This window comes from Megalopta genalis, chromosome 3 (genome assembly GCF_051020955.1).
Source record: "Megalopta genalis isolate 19385.01 chromosome 3, iyMegGena1_principal, whole genome shotgun sequence".
NCBI classification, from domain to species: domain Eukaryota; kingdom Metazoa; phylum Arthropoda; class Insecta; order Hymenoptera; family Halictidae; genus Megalopta; species Megalopta genalis.
In genome coordinates this window covers 10,609,979-10,629,612 of record NC_135015.1, presented here as the reverse complement: position 1 = coordinate 10,629,612, position 19,634 = coordinate 10,609,979, and the positions used below count along the sequence as shown (strand labels likewise).

Below are 19,634 nucleotides of genomic sequence, written 5' to 3'. Positions count from 1 at the left end.
TCATGTAATAATCTTTTAGCGGTACATTGTGTACTACTGTTTACATTAAACAAATAATATAAGAAAGTATCACGATCTCGAACTAAGTTTGTATTTGTAACGTAATAACAACAGTCACATCATTTCTTACATATGAAACGAATTCGTATTTATCTTACCGAAAGATGACTAACATAATCGCTGATATTTACACGTCCTTTGTATACATTTCTTGTGGCAAAACTGTACATTGCCATTAATATCTTGCGGTGTTTGCGATAATCACGAAAGATTGAACTATAGATGCGATTACGTGGTCCAATAATCGTTCCTTATGCAATATACGATTTTTGTAACCACATATTACCAGTGTATAAATTTGCAAATTAATTATAATGATGATGGAAATATCAAGAATTATTGTGTTATAATCGTTTCGTTCGTTTAAAACATTCTACCTAGAAATATGGTTGTATCAATCGCTATCAACGCAAGTGTATAAACTTAGTTAGATATACTGATAATTGTTACGGTAAAGTTTTGTCATCGTTCATAAATAAATTAAATTTTTACATTGAATACTGAAATGTATTGTATATTTTGTTTATTAATTAATTCTAAAGATGTTAGCTATATCGATGTGTCGCCTTTATTTGATTATATATATATATATATATATATATATATATATATATATATATATATATATAATTATTCATTATTCATATATTTTTATTTATATATTTATTTATATATATATTTATATATATATATATTATTTATTTATTTATGATACCTCTATTTAACTCCAAAATCCGTTGAACAAATTGCTGCGATACCTCACCGGTAGGACCACCATATATACTCATGACAACAGTTTCTTTTATAAGTCGATTTCCTTCCATCAACTTGCAGAGCCTTTTCATCACAGTCGCAGGGGCACCACGGAGCGTGCTAGCAGTGGTGTTAACTATCTCAGTAAGTGTATATCAAAACGTGCCGAATAATTTTCTTCTTATGCCATTTCTTCTTAAATGTACGCAAGAAATACGTATGCAGAACATTATATTTGATTAAAGCAGTCTCTTTATTTTAAAAATTCCATTCTGTTTTTACGCAAAACGTGCCGCCGAAAAGTGCTTTATCAAAATTACAGATGGAAATTTATCCAGGTCTCTTGCAAATTTTTCTGATGATAAAGTTCGAATAAAAAAATATATCTAATAGTTCCGTAAGTGAAAAGTCTTCTTAGGTAAACAATTCTGTAATTTCAGTGAAGAAAACATTTGATCGACGTTGGTACGTTTGGCACGTTTAGCGTTAAATGGATAATTTGTCTTGTGAGAACGGAACAAATATCAAAATCTGATTTTAGAATATCTTCGACTTCATTTTAACGATTATTCAATATCTTCTCTACTCTTTGATCGAAATACGAAATCGTAGAAAACTATGTATATCCTTCGAACGAAAATCACTTGTAAATAATTTCAACACGCGCCGTTTCAATCGAACAGCCTCAAATATTAATCGATTCAATGGGTTTCCTATAGATTATGTGTCGGAATTTGTTCATCCTTCTTGCCCTGAATCTTCTATACAATCGCATCGACTCAGCAGGTAATTCGATTATATCCCATTCGATCGTTAGATTAGCCTTAGCGGACTTTCAAATTTGTTTACATTTTCGTATCCGAAGGTATATATTGCAAGACACCGGAATTCTTCTCATGCGACAACCGTTGTTTGTCATCCTCATTTATGTGCGATGGAGCGCAGGACTGTAAAGATCTCACCGATGAAAAAAATTGCCAGGACTATAAAGTAAATAAGAAAACACCGCGCGCGTTACATCTCAATGAATTTATTTAATGTGTATGTCACAATTTATTTATGTTTCCTATTTTCACGTTAGCCTACCACCTACGCGATTCAATGCAGTTCCGATGAATTTCAATGTGCTGATAAATCTTGTATACCGATCGAAAAGTTTTGTAATGCTAAACCCGACTGCGACGACAACAGCGACGAATATACAAACTGCGTGAACGACGTAAGATGATTTACTGAAATCTTTCATTCAGATTGTTCAATAATACTATACAACAGTTTAAAGAATCGTTCAATATTTGTGCCCTTTGTCGATCGTAACAGTTGAAATGCAGTAACATTCATTTTCGATGTAACGATGGTTATTGCATAAGGAACGAGTGGGTCTGCGATGGTGTTGCAGATTGTCCTGATATTAGCGACGAAAAGAATTGCGGTAACTTTTACATCGCTGTTACATTTTAGTCAGTTGTCGGCAATATCGAATTGACTTCAATATATCTGCGGTATATTTTATTCTTTACAGGAAATAGACCGGTACCAAGCGACAAATGTAATCACGAACTCGACCGATACTTATGCAAAAATCAAAGATGCATCTTTTTGAATGCAACTTGCAACGAAAAGGATGATTGCGGTGACGATTCCGACGAAAATATTGACGGGTGTAAAAAGGGTAAGCTCTTATCAAAGATAAAGAGTAAAGAGAAGAAGCAATGTCATTAGACATTAAAGTATCTATCTTCCAGCTGATACATCGTGCAAGCTAACAGCGAAATGTTCACATTTATGCAGAAGAACGCCTCAGGGTGCTCAATGTTCATGTAGATCGGGCTATAAATTATTTAACAATCGAACATGTACAGGTAAAAGTTAAAACGTTTACATCTTACATTTTTATATTTTACACAAAAATTCTACAGATAGACATAGATCTTATATGTATATATGTGTATATATTACTTTACAGATGTAAATGAATGTGAACGTTTTGGCGCATGCGATCAAATGTGTTTTAATACTCCAGGCTCCTACACATGCGCTTGCAAATATAACTATAATTTGGATAGTGATATGAAAAGCTGCAAAGCTGATGGTACTAGAATTATATATATGTATATATAAATTATTCGAATTAGAAAAACTCCTTTTTTCGATCTAATTCGTAATTAGTTGCCACAATTGAGACTGTTGTTGCATAGTACATTATTCTTGCATAAAGTTCTCAAACAGTATATAAGTTAATGCACAAAAAATCGAGAATAATTCATATGTTGTATGATTGGTAAATTAGTGATTCAAGCTACAGTTTATTGTTTGCAGCTGGAGGAACTGCTGGAGAAGCTTCGTTGATATTTTCTACAAAGTCTGAAATCCGTGGTTTCTCCCTTACTTCTAAGGTGTATTATTCAATAGTGCAAGACTTGCAACATGCTGTAGCGATTTCTTTAGATGCTAATAATTTGTATTGGTCTGACATTCAAAATGGAAATGAAGTAATTGTTAGAAGTTCAGACGATGGTTTTCAAAAGATGGTCATTGTAACATCTGGTAAATAATATAACTTCAACATGAAATTATTATTATAACTTTTATATTCAGTGGCTTCGGGGAGTCTGCTTACATTCGATTTTTAACAAATTCTCGATATTTAGACTATTACAATTTCGTACAAAAAAGCGGTACACTAATAAACCTGAACTCATCTTAGAGCTTCAAGCTTCTAGTTTTTCTATGTGTCGTTCATTTTCACGTAACATGTCTATATGTGTATAATGTAGCAAGTGGGAAACCTGAAGACATGCTCTTTCTTGAAAATCTTACGGATTGGAACAGCTGTAAATCCATTTGAAAATTTTGCTTGTGACTCTGATTCTAGCATAGATCCAACGACGAAAGCTTTCTCTTTAATACGACCCCTTAAACTTTGGTGTGCGATTTTTTTAATCACTTTATTGAGCTTTAAATATAACGTGTCTTGCCAACTTGACAATAATACGGAGAAACGCGAGGGCTTTATCGAACATGTTTCCCGTTTCTGTTTCATAAAACGACTAAAACACCTTAATTTTGTGGGCTCGCTGTAAAGGAGAAGCTTCAATCTTTAAATCTATTGTCGATTTATTCTATCTTTATTTCTAATGTTTTTAGAAACGTTTCAATTTATATTATTTTCGAGTAAACCCATGCCTTCACTTTTCCGTCTGCCATATCATGTAAAAGCCTGTTAGGAAGATATAAACGATGACTTATAGAAGTACAGGCTTCAAGCTTTAAAATGAGTCTAGGTGTATTATCGTACGTCTCGTTTTTACGAAATTAAAGCAGTTCAGGCAGCGAAAATTTGTTGAAAACCGAAAGTTTAGTGTAGGAAGATTTTCTGGAGCCATTGTATATTACATAGAATTACATTGTATATTACATTACATTTATACTTAATACTTTTAAGGTCTAAGCAGTCCAGATGATATTGCAGTCGATTGGATTACAGACAACATATATTTCACTGACAGTGATCTCAAGCATATTGGAGTTTGTAGTAATGATGGTTCTTATTGTACTATTATAATTACTGAAAGAACTGGTAAACCACGTGGTCTAGCTCTATTACCAAAGAGTGGGTGAGTGTCTCAAATGCAATGTATACTTCCTCTCACACGATTGGCCTTTTTTTCATTCTTCCCAAATGAAAAAGAATACCTTATGAAAAGCGTATATCATGGATTATACAATTACTTTTTGTTAGCATTATGTATTGGATGGAATGGGGCACAGATTCACATATATGGAAATCAAGCATGGACGGAAAAAATACCAGTGCAATAGTCTCGAAAAACTTAGAGTGGCCGAACAGTTTGGCTATTGACTATGCAAATGACAGATTGTACTGGATAGATAGCAAATTGAAATTAATTGAAACAGTCCGTCTGGACGGTTCTGATCGCAGGGTATGGATTCCTCTATAATGCTATGTAAAGGAATCTTGATAATTATGAACAATGAATAATGATCATCATGAATAATTCACATATTTCCAGACTATATTGAGAGATATAGTAAAAATGCCTATGGCTATAGCAGTCTTTGAAAATAAGATCTATTGGAGTGAAAGGGCATCGAAAACCATAGAAACATGTGATAAATTCACTGGTAAAGATTGGAAAACTTTAGCGCAAGCGAACAGTGTCGTTTATGCAATGGACATATATCATTCTGTTTTGAAACCTAAGGTGAATTTTATGTCTTTCTGTGCTAGCACACCAATCTTATGACAAAAGTTACTTATTGTTTTATGCTTTATATTTATGCAATAGATTCGAAATCCTTGCAATTCAAAGCCTTGTTCACAATTATGTCTACTGAATTCAGAGAGTGGGTACACGTGTGCTTGTTCATTAGACAAGGTACTAAATTCAGATCAGCACACATGCCGTGGTAAGTACTTTATAAAAGCTACGTTAACAATATATTCTAAAACTGACGAAAATTTTAGCGGTTCAGAAGCAGATGCATCTTATTATCGTGGCAAAAAAAGTATTTATAAACTATTACCATGAATTATTAGGGAGACCTAAAATGATCGCAAACACCATATTGAAACACGTCACCGCAGTTACTTATAATCCTCTAACTGGTAAGTATGGCTGCTATATAAGTGTTGAATTCGTTCTAATCAAAGCCATTGTAAAAGTACTTATATGCATAAAATATACAGCACCTTTGAAACTGAGAGTAGAAACATTAATCTTAATTTAATGATGAAATGTACTTTTTATTTTCGTGCGTTAGTATCCGCTAACAAGTACCGTAACAATTATACATGCTCGCCGTGGATTATTTATTCCCAATACTGACAATTTAAAAAATTGTATAGACGGTCTGTTCGTGAACGATCAGTTAACGGATACGATTTATCATATCAACGTGACTACTGGGGCAGAGACATCCGAAACATCTACAGGAAATAAACTATTAAGTGGAATGGACGTCGACTACATTGGGAATAATTTATATTTATCGGATAAAAATCACAAGATCATCGAGGTTTACAGTTTAAATACCCATGAAAAAACAGTTTTCTATTTTCAAGACGAGCCTCATGCTATTGCTCTCGTGCCAGAAGAAGGGTAATCAATCGACTAAAAGCACTGAAAAGACATAATTTTGTGTTTATTCATTATGATACTAAAATTATAGAGTGATGTTCGTCGTTTTCCGCGTGAATGGGAAATATCGCATAGATTTAATGAAAATGCACGGAATCGGTCTCAGAACACCAGTCCAAGGTATCAAAACACCTTTGCTTGGACCGAAAATAGCATTGTGTTATGATAGAGATTTAAAACGTCTGTTTTGGAGCGATCAGGGTACAGGTCGGATCGGCAGTACGGCGATTAAGGGTTGGTAATCATGCTACGTTTGAAGCGCAATTAGATACGATAGATGTTAGTATCGTAACTTCTGTTTTAAGATTTCGAGACACACATCATTCGTACTGGATTAGCAGAACCCGTAAGCCTTGCTATTCTCGATGATTATATATTTTGGACGCAGTATAATTCAAACCAGTTACACTGGTCCAGTAAAACCAGCGCGCAACGGTATCAAAAGAGTCTCCCATTGCGTAAGTAGAACAGAATCAAGAAAGTTAGATACGGAGGAGACGAAGTTATTATCAACATTATTTAATATTCTTATTCTGTTTTTCGACAGAGGTGCCAGAACATCTGAAAGAATTACTTCTAGTTAGCTCGCACAAAACATACGTAAAAGAGCACGCATGTCATAAAAACAATGGTAACTGTTCCCACGTCTGTCTGATCACTGATCTTCACTCACGTGTAAGCCTGATATTGTTTAAATTGCACGATATTCTATATTTTATCATTCAACTCTGATTTTCCATATCTTTGCATGAACATACAGATCTGCGCGTGTCCACCTAAAATGATGCCGTTTGGAGATAATAACAATGGCACGTGCATCCCACAAACCGCGTGCGAACCAGATGAAATGAAATGTGGTGAACATGACAAGTGCATAAAATTATATCAAAGGTATGCATCGTTTGAAAATACAACTGTTTCTTATACAACATATTTGATTACGCGATGACGAACTCGCGATTAAAGTTTTAGAGAAACCGAATCTCTGTTATAGTGAAGTACAATTTATAATAATCTTAGGTGCGATGGCCAAAAAGATTGTCCGAGCGGCGAAGATGAACCGAGTACATGCGAATTCGAGTCATCGAAGTGTAAAAACAGCACTCAGTTCCTGTGCAGAAGCGGTGCATGCATAAACATAACATCACGGTGTAATTTGCACTACGACTGTCCGGACGGCGATCACTCGGACGAAGAAAACTGTGACAAAAAGCAATGCAACAACAGTAAATATTTATTTGGATGGTTTTATCAGACATAACTAGATAAAATTCTCCCAGAGATTAAAACGTCGAACATATATATATATATATATATATATATAAAATCCGCGGTGAATGATATATATATATATATATATATATATATATATATATATATATATATATATATATATATATATCATTCACCGCGGATTTTCATAATTTTTAGACGAGTATCAGTGTTACGAAGGATCTTGTATATCAAAGTACGCAGTGTGCGATGGGAAAAACGATTGCACTGATTATTCTGATGAAATAAATTGCGGTCAGCACGTGTGCGATGTAGATAGTTTCGCCTGTGAAAGTGGACCGTGTATTCCTAAGACATGGAAATGTGACGGTGAGGTGAGGTGACGATTTTTCTTAATGCAGCGTTTCAACCACACTAGTCGACAGATAAATAACCGTTAAATAAATAGACCGACTGTCCAGATGGTTCTGACGAGAGCGAGATGTGTCAAAGAAACTCATGCCCATCTGAAATGTTTGAGTGCGCCAATGGTCGTTGCATCGATATGTCCTTAAAATGCAACGCAATCAATGATTGCGAAGATGACAGTGACGAGTACGCTTGCTCAGGAAAAAGCAACACTGACATCGTCAATTGTACTGCGGATGAATACAGATGCTATAACACATACATATGTCTTCCCAGGGAAGCAAGGTATGTAGTTTTGTATGGCATACGTCAATTACACGTGGCGAATTGCATTCTATATGATATTTTGTGTTTCATCATTAAATGCAATTCTAGATGCAACGGAGTGCCAGAGTGCCCAAAACACGATGACGAACGTAATTGTGCTCGATGCCAAAAAGAAGAATTTGTTTGCGAGAATAAAAATTGCATCGATCAAACTTGGGTCTGCGACCAATCTGACGATTGTGGGGACGGATCTGACGAAAAGTTCTGCGATGGTAGTAATGCGAGAAAGGCCACGGCTAACATCGATACTAAGTGTAAAGAATTCCGATGTTCTGACGGGATTTGCCTGCCCTTTGAAAATGTCTGCGACGGAAGAGAAGATTGTATGGATCAAAGTGATGAACATGGAAAATGCGGTAAATAATCATTTTTAGAAGTCAGAGCACTAGGAGAATATCTGATGCTGGAGTTTCTTCTCATATGTTAGAATTAACTTTTTTCAAATGCAATATATGATATGCTTTCGCAGCACTTGCATGCACGATCGAGAATCCTTGCATATCCATGTGTCATAAGACACCCCAAGGTGCGGTATGCAGTTGTCAAACTGGTTATCAATTTGATAATGATTTATCGTGTAAAGATATTAATGAATGCGAGCAGAACGTCTGTTCACAAATTTGTCACAACAGCGAGGGTTCTTTCACTTGTTCTTGTCACGAAGGCTTCGTTCTTCGCAACGATAAAAGATCTTGTAAAGTGGCTGGTAAGAATTATGTTTAAATTGCTTGACCGGCGTTCTTATTATTAATTAATGCTTTAACGTGCACTTTTTTTCGCGACAAAGTGACAAGAATTGTAATATCTTCATTCTGAGAACGTATATACGTATACGATCAGAAAATGATAATAATTATGCAATTCTGCCAGTAACTAGATTTAAATCCGATGTGTACATTAAAGTGTTATAATTAGTACTTAGAAACATGTTCCAGAAGAAAAGAATATACAATTAATGATTTATTAAAACGCCTGTTAAATTGTGAATTATAACAGGGCCACAAATGGAAATAATTGCTGTTGCTGATAACACTATTAGGAAACTATCAGCAAACTTAAATTCGATTGAAGTCGTCTATAAAGACTTAAGTGAAATATCTAGCATCGACGTGAACGCAAAAGAGGAATCAGTTTACTGGAGTAATGGTAAGAATTTCTTTATTTTTCTGTGAATCCAATTAAGATTTCTGAATATGAAGGCATTAAAAGGTCAAAGTATTGTAGTTTGTTGAGCTTATATCGACATTACTTCCAATAAAAGAATTATTCTTTGAGAATTTTAAATATTGCAATGTTTAGTTGATTCGAAACTGATTGATTAACTATTGTTGAAAACGTTTGTTGATAACGTGAAAATTATGAAAAACGCGTCAATGATAACAACATAATGCTAACAACAGTTTTTACTTTTTATTAGAAGTGGTAGGTATGATTAGTAAAATACATATGAAGAACAGAAACCGAAAAACTGTTGCCGGAATTGGCAGACCAAGCGCTCTTGCTGTTGATTGGAGTACTGACAATGTATATTTCATTGATACGGAATACGCGAACAGCATTAAGGTATCATACACACTTACTACACATTTACCCTGCACAAAGTTTCTAAATTGAACTAATATTATGAAAAATATAGGAGAAGGACAAGCAGTATCGACCGCTCTAATTTTCTTTACATAATATTTTGAACTGAAAACGATGATGAACTGAAAATCAATCTTCAGTACAAATGAAATTTAGTAAAAAAACAGAAACGATTTTTATGAAGTTCGGTAATAACAATTAGTAATTCGCAAAAATGACATTTAATTGTTATAATAAATGATTTTTATCGAATTCCCTTTACAAATTTTATACTTAAATCAATCAATACATCCGAGAAGCATTTGCAAAACCACATTCATGATCTTCTTTGTCTATCACATTAAAAATGTGATCTCTATTTCATAACACATTTTAGGCCACATTTTAGAAACATTTTAGATTATAGTATGTGAATGTGCAAAAAACTTTGCGAAACAAATTAAGCATTTACAAAGTTGCAATTATATCTATCTATTTTATTTAAATTCAGTACTACAATTTAACGGAAACGAACAGGACTAACTTTGGACGGTACTATTTGGACACTGTTCGGCACTGTTTGACTTTCCCCTATTTGTTCACATTTCTTACAAAAATTTTTAGATATGCAATTTAGAAGAACAAAAATGTGCTAAACTAGCCACCATTGGACACCGAAATAGAGCGATGGCAATCGCTGTTCATCCGAAACAGGGGTATCTACATTAAACTATTTTTTACATGAGTAACTCCAATTAAATTCGATTACATTTGCTTCAAGCATTCTTTCCAAAATACAAATATATAATTATAATTATATTACTCACGTCGTATATTTTGGAATTCTATTTGAACCAAACTATGATACAGGTTGCTATTTTGGAGTCAAACCAACTGGATGGTCTTCGATAAACCAACTAGTAAAATATACCGATCCGATACAATGGGTTCTAACGTAACAGCAATTGCCTATCGTAATATTGGCATAGTCTCTGCGATAGTAATTGATCATACGAGATCTAGATTATACTGGTCTGATACTGTACTAAAAACTATAGAATCTTCGAACTTCGACGGATCCGATCGTGAGATATATTTAAAAACTGATGTAAGTATACAAAACAGAATGAATTAGCTGCTTAACAATAGATTTACGAAGCATTAAAAGCAAATATTTTATATTAATTAATAAAAATAACAACAATATATTTATTTATACGCTTTTAATGATTTTTATCATAATATGAACCTAAAGAAAGAACTTTATTGAATTAATTCTCCGTAAATGTATGTTTGCAGTCTCAATAATCGTAAATTCAAAAATTTACAGAAACAACTTAGTGTTTCTGTTATTATATATGCTGAACGAAGTTTTCATTTTAAATATTGCGTTCTAGTTATTATGATTACTGTTTAATAGTTTATTTAATATTTATTATTGTACCTAATAATTCATGTTAATAGTTTAATGTGGTCGTATTAACTGTTTTACAAAATTAACATTGACTACGATTCTTCAGATTTATCAAACCTCAAGCATCAATATATATGAAGATAATTTGTACTGGCTAATGGGAACAACTGCTACATTAAAAAAATGTAAACTATATGATGATAAGTCGTGTACATCAATCTTTCTTGACCACTCCAACATTGACAAATATTTTACAATTTTGCATACTTCCAAACAACCTACTGGTATGTATACCATTTAAAATAATTATCTATGCCACTCTAACAATCCTAACGTCACAAATCTGTAATGACAAAAATTCAATTTACTCATCGATGTTTATGCAAAATTATCAGAATTAATTTATGTTTCGTGTTTCTATTACATAGTAAAAAATACTTGTGAAAATCACAAGTGTGACTACATGTGCGTTCGGGGTAGGAATACTCCCTCCTGTATTTGCCATGATGGTCATTTGAGAAACCTCAACAGCACTTGCGAAAAAGACGTAAATCCAAAATTCAAATTCGAAACGGATGTTGTTGACAAAAAAGGCGAACAAATTCATCAAAAGAACGGAGCATTAATTGGAGTGATAATCGTTCTTGTGGCTCTTATTATGAGCGTCGCCATTATGTCTGGATACTATTATTATCAAAAAATTAAACCCAACGCTTTAAAAAAATGTGGTCTCAGGTAAATGAGTCAAATTTTTTTTTTCAATTGGTTATTAAAGTTGCTAACTATTAACGACTCTACTAAATTACACACTAAATGTAGAACTTTATTCTTATCTCGTAACTAGCATCAGTGTTTGATATTAAATAAATGATTTCGTGTTTTGTAGTATTTATTTTCAAAATTCTACATATGACGAGCAAAGTAAGTTCGCAACAACGTTCAATGGTTTATCTTCGTTACCACCGGGAGAACACGAATATGTAAATCCTGTAATCAGTATGTCGAAGGTACGCGTTCTGTATCATACTATAACGTAAGTATATACAATTGCGATAGAAAATGTTCTTTCATTAATTTATGTTCTTATTTTATTCAGAAGCAAGATAACAAATTAATCGAGAAAGATGAAAATCAACTAATAAACATTGAACAATCAGACCAGTCAGATTCAGAAACTGAACATTCAACATATAAACAAAAGTCTCGTTTGATAAATTAAAATGTGAATTAATATAAACTTTAAAATGAAATGCAACATGCACAAAGATATACAAGTCGAATTTTATACATGCAGGTGGATGTATGTATGTATTTATAGAAATTTTCTATATTGAAAAATAAAAAATGTAGTTGCGGTGATTTTTAAGGAACAATACATGATAATACTACTTTAATTGAATTGCGATAATAATACTTTAATAAGATATTTATAAATACTTGTTATACAATGTTTGTTATTTAAAATAAAAATTTTTTATATTTTTAAATTCCATTATTTTATGTATTGCACATGCATAATTTGTGTTAACTAATAAGGTAGGGACCATCAATAGCACCAATTCCTGCTGCTATGCCACCTTCATTTTCATTTGATGGCTTAGTTCTCAGAATATGACCTACTTGTTCATTATATATCACATGATCGTGATCTCTGTTAAAATAAATATTTATTATCATTTGATATTTCTTGATACGTAAAAATTACTACAAAAATGCACAAATCATCACCCTATAACAACGCCGTAAATGCCAAGCTCTGGTATAACGTCCAGGAAAGAAAAATCATTGTGTTCAAATGGCTCATTTTGGGCACGTACAATATAATTCTTTTGTGTTGGAGGATAAAAACGATCCATAAGTATCCAAGCAGTTCTTTCCTCTGAGGATTTCATAAGTTCTAATTTTGATGTTATATTTTCATTATAAATATTATTTCCACCTCCTTCTCTTTGTGGTTTGAGAACATATTTCTTAGGGTTTGCCATAGCTTCTTCAATTATTGCATCTCCTTCATTATTCTACTTTGCACAAACAATATAGGTGAATATAAAAATTTAATAATTATGCAATAGAAAATTCATAAAAAATATTAAAATATTAATAAACTTTTAAAAGAATCAGAAATGTTATTTTTTTATTAGTATACTCACAAATTCTAAAGAATAAAGACCAGCAAATACTTCTTGAACTTGTTTTATAGAATCACTATCTTTTAAAAACATATTTAGTGCATTAGGATGTGTTAAAGATTGCTGTACCTGGAAAGTGATCTTACTGTTATTATTCAATCGAAAATATTAACACTAATAATAGATATACCTTTTTAGTACCCGCTAAATGATACTGTATAGATGGACATTTTATTGCCCGTGAACGTTCTATCAATAATCTAATTGACCATTCTTGTTCTGTGGGATAAGCTTCAACTTGATAACCAGAACGAAAATAAACTACAGAAACTATTTCATTGCCACTAAAAGATATTAAAATTAGTTACCTTCTTTACCTAATACAAAAAAAGATATAACAATATATAAATAATGAATAATTATTTGTTTGTTTCATATAACTTGTTTACAACTATTTTTCTTATGTTTCTTGTAATCAAATTTGTCTACATGATTTTTATTATGAAATCATTAGTAAAATATATTTATCTTGAACTTTATTGCAAATAGTATATGAAAGAACTTCAAAATTCACATTATTTCAAAGTTCTGCTTTATTTCTATTTCTTGTTCACTAAATTTCTATAACCATGTGATATAAAATTTGAAAAGTTTAAAGGTAAAAATTTAAAAAATTAAAAGAAGAAAATATATGAGATACTTAAACATAGACATACACTAGTAATTCTTTGTCAGAATTGAGCTTTGTTTCAGGTACTAAATCTCGTAAACTCCGTCGAATTACTTTAATTTCTGGATTGAGTTTACGAATTTCAAATTCATGAAATCTCTGATCACATATATTATAAGTAATGTCTTCAACGATAAATAATATCACTGATCTAAAATGAAAAATATTAATTACATTATTATTAATTTGTATTATGTACAACAAAGTACTTGCTGTTTGTTATTATATAGTTTCCATGCATATGTTAATCCTGTGCAAAGACCTGTTATAGGATTATTTTCTGGAACCTAAAAATAATGAAATCTTTTTATTTCATATTGTATAAAGTATAAGCGCATAATAATGAACATATTTACATTTTCTATTTTGTCTGAATGTCCCAATTCCGATAAGATGTACCTACAAAATGTGAGAATTATGTGAAGAAATAGTATTGAAATATTTCTTAGCTACAATATAGATTTGTTTAACAAGTTTACTTATGATATTGTGTAGTAACTGTAGCTATACCACCAAAGCTACTTGCAATAGTATTTAGTTCAACCTGTTTGATGTCATTCTCATGTAACATGTAATCTGATCGCAGCAAACCAATGCTTATATTCTATAAAAGAAATATATTATTGTATTTGAAAATGATAATAAATAGCAGCCTTAAATAACTTCCACAGAGTGAGTTATATAATTTGCACATCCCAAATAACTTCTAAATTACGCATCTGATTAGGAAATGTTAAATACAAAAGTTGTAGAGTATTTTCCTTCTTCTTTTTAAATAGAAAGCTACATATTTCTCATTATAGATCGCAAGAATATTAAATTTTAAGTAAAAAAGTATAAACATATGTTCAGCCTAACAAACTCATAGGTTTAGACTTCTCTGTTTAAAACTTAATATTTTTTCGATCTACAATGAGAAAAATGTACCTTTCTATTTAAAATGAGGAAGTCGACCTTGAAATTTCGAAAACTACACTAAGTACAAAAAAGGTGAATACGACACCATCTGCTCCCTTTAAAGTCTACAATTTTGGATTTAAACCTTTTTAATTAGGTGCATAAAAGTTGCTTAGGGTATGCAAGTTATAGGACTCGCCCTGTATACAGAGTGAAGCATTTAAAACAGGTCACCTAGATAACTTATTTGTCATTAACAATAGTAAAAACGATTCCTGGTTAAAGTTGCTTGGCTTTAAGGAGCACATAATATGATGATAATAAATTTATGATGGGTAGAAATAAAATAGTTATCTTTTACATAGCTATTTTATTTCACTCATTCTTTTCTTTCATTATCTTATTATATTATATTATGTTAGAGAAATTGTAACCCAAGTTGTAAGGCTGAAATAAAGAGATATTAATAATAATATTAAATGAATTATGTATTGCTTTACCTGACTATATCCTTCTTTATGTACGATTTCATAAATTTCAAATAATTTTGCAGTAAATGAATCTGCATTAATTGTACTAAAAAAATAACCAATATAATTTCTTAGACATGGATAAAGAAGAATTTTATTTCAATTTTGCATACCTTTTCAAACTATCGACAATATAAGTATGATTATGTGCAACTCTATGTATAAGTTCATTTAATAATATTTGTATATTTTTTGCTTTCTCAAAATTCTTTCTAGGGAAAACTGAAGGTAGTAATGTAAATGGTAAAACCTGTACTTGATTTTTATTAAATGATTCTTTGGATCTCATACTAATACCTGTAAACAAAAATAAAATTGTATCAATTATATGAAACCGTCATATTGATGAAATATGTCATCGCACAACTTTACTAGTACAACTTGGTAAATAATTTCAGTCTTATTTAATTTATTCATAATATAATACCGTGCATCAGTGCCCAATCTTTAGCCTTATCTATGACAGTTTGAAATTCCTCATTTGAAAGTTGCAATTGAATGCAAGGTTGTAAACGTGAAACGTCCATAGCTGCAAAAATTTAACACATCACATGCAATACTAAAGAATACTTAATGACGAAGGACTTTTTATAATTTTCAGTTATTGACAATGATCATGTGAGACCATTATCACAAGATAATCACGTGATAGTGATTGATAGTAACGTGACAGTAATACAGTAGTTGAAACATACTCCTGCACACTTTCAGGCCGCAGCTTGATCCGTTAGCGAGGTTGGACATAGAAATTTTCTTTGCTCTGATTGACTGACGAATCACTGCTGAGACAGGATTCACCGCGGATAGGAAGCGCAGTAAAATAGAGAGGATGTGCGTGCCAGCTTAGAGAATAAGAAAAGTGTTCAGGAGTAGGTCTCATTGCTGTATCTCAGGTTTGGCACGATTTTTCTACCTCCCTTAGCATTTGCAACCATTGAATAGGCAGCCAATCAAGGAAAAGCAATTTCTACTCCTATTTTCGCTAACGGAGCGCGCTGCGGCCGGAGAGTCTTGCAAAAACTTAGATATCACTGTTTAACATATGATACGGTCATGAAATACGGACTAAGAATAGAGTGGCGGTGCACAAACTAAAGTACTAGTGTCAGAAGTCACGTTCGCGGCGGAAGGGGTTACGTACGCGGTGTTGGAGGGATCACTATTTTTGTACAAGCTTGCTTATAGATTCCAGATTTAGCTACAATATGTGACGTGTTGTACATATGCATGTGTGTATACCCATATGCATTTAGATGTGCCCGTATATGTATGTAATTATTATTCACGTTTATATCGAGTTAATTTTATAAATTGTTCCCCACATGTGTTATTATTATCAACTATTTTGGAATAAATATAGTAAAGTCTACTGTAAAAAAATTTTTTTTATTATGGCCTTTGTAACATGTCGATTCCGCCTGCATACCTGAGCAGATACCCCCTTCACCAGAATGAGAATTTTATGCTCGGTCCAGGGCTCTTACAGGATGACCGCTTTACGAGCTTCTTCAAGAAAAATAAGAGTGCGATCGTCCATGTATGGGGGAGCATAGCGTGGCATCGGAGAATTTTGGGAGAAATTAATTTATATAATTCATAAGAGAAATTATAATATATTCAAATTTATAATAAAAATAAGAATGTGCTATAAAGTTGTGTGGAGGGAAGACCTCACAAATAGAATTGGATGATGCCAATGGATTCCATTGGCTATCCATTAAAATCTTCCAATCCCATTTGTGAGGTCTTCACTCCACCACTTGGAGTAAATTCCGTGCAGAATCCCTAACACCATTGGACATCACTGATCTTGAGTGGAAATTCCGAGAATGGCTGGTTGTCTGAGAGTTGTTTTCGGAACAGAGCATTTTCAGACTACAGCAATGTTTCATTACGCGCGATTTCTACCTCTTCTTTCCGTCGCAATTTATGGTCACGTCCACGAATATGATTACAATTTAGGACATTGGCGTGCGATTACGAAAATTATTGTATACTGCTTTACTGTCTTTTCGTATTGCATTTTGTGTACGTCACTGTTTAGTAATAAATAGAATAGTTTCCAAAACCTACTGAGGGGGTTGTGTATTCTAAATGTTCCGTATTCGGAAAGACGACTCTCGCTAACGACCAATCTCGTGCCCTCAATTATAATAATATACGAACTTATAATTTAACCGATACTCGACGTGACCGCACTGTTCGAACTGACCCGCGGCAGGTAGCCCTGCAGCGGTGGGCGGCCGGTAATTATTTTTCAGCAACATCATTTTCGACTTGCAACGGCCAGGGAAAGTTTATTACTTCGTCCTTGGCCTCTGTAAGCGAATCCTCTAATTGTTATTACCGTCGCCGGCCGTATACCGCTACAAAATTGAAAGTTTCTCTAGGCGGGCGCGTAGTTGCAGCAGAATGGCTGCTACACTACTATCACTACATTATTAAACCATCGCAATTATCATTAGCATTGAAATAATCGCGATTTCATTTGGTTCGACATGGAAGAAGCGTCAAACATAGCGTTGCGAATAAATACGATCGCGCTCCAAATAAGAAAATTTTGAAGATCATTAAAGTCCACTCACACTTTTACATCTCTGTTCATTGAATTAGCGTTACGACAACACAATCGCGTTGCAGTAGTATACCTTCCGACTTTTCTGGCGCTCATGCTGCAACAGCTCGGATGGACACATCCGCGGTTTGCTATTGTTTTGCAAATTGATCACGCGTTGCTATAGTTAATTATGAACAGAAATTGAAATTAGCTTTGCGAGCGAAATAGTCGCAATCTTATTTAAATTGCAGTGTCGAGTAGTTATAAGAGAAGGCTAAGGATGTGCAAATAGTTCGCGACTTGCCAATGACTTGCCAATTTTCTTAGGTCTTTCAAAATTTGCAGATTTGTTCTTTTTGGAAATTGAAGTAACCTTTAGGATTTCTGTTCGTTGAATTAGCGTTGCGACGAAAGAATTGCGTTGCAGTATCTACGTTCGTAGATACGTTGCGAGACGAAATGACCAACGGGGTTGTGTTAGCGTCGCAAGAATTGCCAACGCGTTGTGTGTTCCGACGCAAAATGATACGACGAAATAGCCACGGGATTTACTTAATAACATCATTAGCAAGAAGAATTATCGTTAATATTAAACATCGAGAAGCAATTAATTTGTTAACGAAACTGGTCAACTGCAACAATTTCGCGAAACACTCGTGCTCGAGAAATTACTTCGTACTCCTGACTCTATCACTTATCTTCGCGAGCAAATTAAAGCCACAGTGTGCTTCTTAAACATACTTCTAACAAGCAGAATTATTTCAAATATTAAGAAGAGAGAAAAAATAAATTAATTAACGAAAGCGATTCGGTATAATAACTTAAACAATTCGATCGATTTATACAAGTCTCTTGTTAATTAAACTACGTCGGTACTTTTCATGAACAATTTAAACGATTAAATAATTTTTTGAGTACCGGATAGCATTATTGCAAAATAAATTATTGCGAATATTAAACAATTGGAAATAATCGAAATTATTGAAATTATCGATCGCCGTCGATTGCCGTCGATCGCCGTCGATCGCTGTCGATCGCGCAGTCGCACGATCGTCGATCATCAAAATCAGTGGCGGGGGTACCCTTCGTCCTCGCGCGGCTCAAAGTCAAAGCTCAATTAGTCGGGACTTGACTAATGGTGGAATTAGACGTCTTTCAAGTAAGCTCTTCCAAAAGTATAATTATAATAAATTAAATCGTTAAGGATTAAGATATAATATAATTTTAAAGGAAAATTAGTGCGTGTAATTATAATAAATTAAATGGTTAAGAATTAAGATGTAATATAATTTTAAAGGAAAATGAAACTTTAATAACTCATCGACCGATTTGTGCAACCGTTGTTCTCTTGTTAATTAAACCTCGTTGATACTTTTCACGAACAATTTAAGTGATGAAATAATCTCTCGGGCACCGGATAGTACTATTGCAAAATAAATTACCGCAAATATTAAATCATTGGAAATAATCGAGATTATCAATATTATCGATCGCCGTCGATCGCGCGATCGTCGATCGTCAAAGTCAGTGGGTGGAGGGGGGGTGTACCCTTCGTGCTCGCTCGACTGAATGTCAAAGCTCAATCAGTTGGGACTTGACTAATGGTGGAATCAGACGTGTTTCAAGACAGCTCTTCCAATAATGTCGATCGTCAAAGTCATTGGGGGGGGGGTGTACTCTTCGTGCTCGCTCGGCTGAATGTCAAAGCTCAATCAGTCGGGACTTGACTAATGGTGGAATCAGACGTGTTTCAAGACAGCTCTTCCAATAATGTCGATCGTCAAAGTCAGTGGGGGGCGGGGGGGTGTACCCTTCGTGCTCGCTCGGCTCAAAGTCAAAGCTCAATCAGTCGGGACTTGACTAATGGTGGA

General features: G+C 33.4%; 2 protein-coding genes across 2 annotated transcripts; one reads left to right on the top strand and one right to left on the bottom strand.

Annotated features, from left to right (window-relative positions):
- The first annotated feature begins 849 nt into the window (after positions 1–849).
- LOC117229674 (Putative vitellogenin receptor yl) lies at positions 850–12,407 on the top strand. The gene is made up of 32 exons (XM_033486303.2): positions 850–957; positions 1,533–1,599; positions 1,679–1,803; positions 1,895–2,032; positions 2,134–2,245; positions 2,336–2,485; positions 2,559–2,675; positions 2,780–2,905; positions 3,133–3,360; positions 4,259–4,430; positions 4,556–4,757; positions 4,848–5,039; positions 5,124–5,244; positions 5,303–5,443; positions 5,684–5,936; positions 6,007–6,209; positions 6,281–6,433; positions 6,523–6,650; positions 6,736–6,866; positions 6,996–7,201; positions 7,407–7,582; positions 7,657–7,901; positions 7,992–8,299; positions 8,413–8,649; positions 8,940–9,089; positions 9,361–9,506; positions 10,131–10,222; positions 10,377–10,614; positions 11,027–11,204; positions 11,349–11,655; positions 11,807–11,927; positions 12,017–12,407. The coding sequence occupies exons 2-32, from the start codon at positions 1,536–1,538 to the stop codon at positions 12,137–12,139; spliced, it is 5,283 nt and encodes a 1,760-aa protein (XP_033342194.2). The 5' UTR covers positions 850–957; positions 1,533–1,535; the 3' UTR covers positions 12,140–12,407.
- On the bottom strand, positions 12,310–15,882 carry LOC117229679 (glutathione synthetase). Its single transcript, XM_076520039.1, has 11 exons — positions 15,634–15,882; positions 15,320–15,503; positions 15,177–15,252; positions 14,259–14,383; positions 14,136–14,178; positions 13,993–14,066; positions 13,766–13,930; positions 13,240–13,393; positions 13,071–13,178; positions 12,649–12,938; positions 12,310–12,571 (listed from the first exon to the last, which is right to left on the bottom strand). The coding sequence occupies exons 1-11, from the start codon at positions 15,731–15,733 to the stop codon at positions 12,445–12,447; spliced, it is 1,446 nt and encodes a 481-aa protein (XP_076376154.1). The 5' UTR covers positions 15,734–15,882; the 3' UTR covers positions 12,310–12,444.
- Between the last annotated feature and the right edge of the window lie 3,752 nt (positions 15,883–19,634).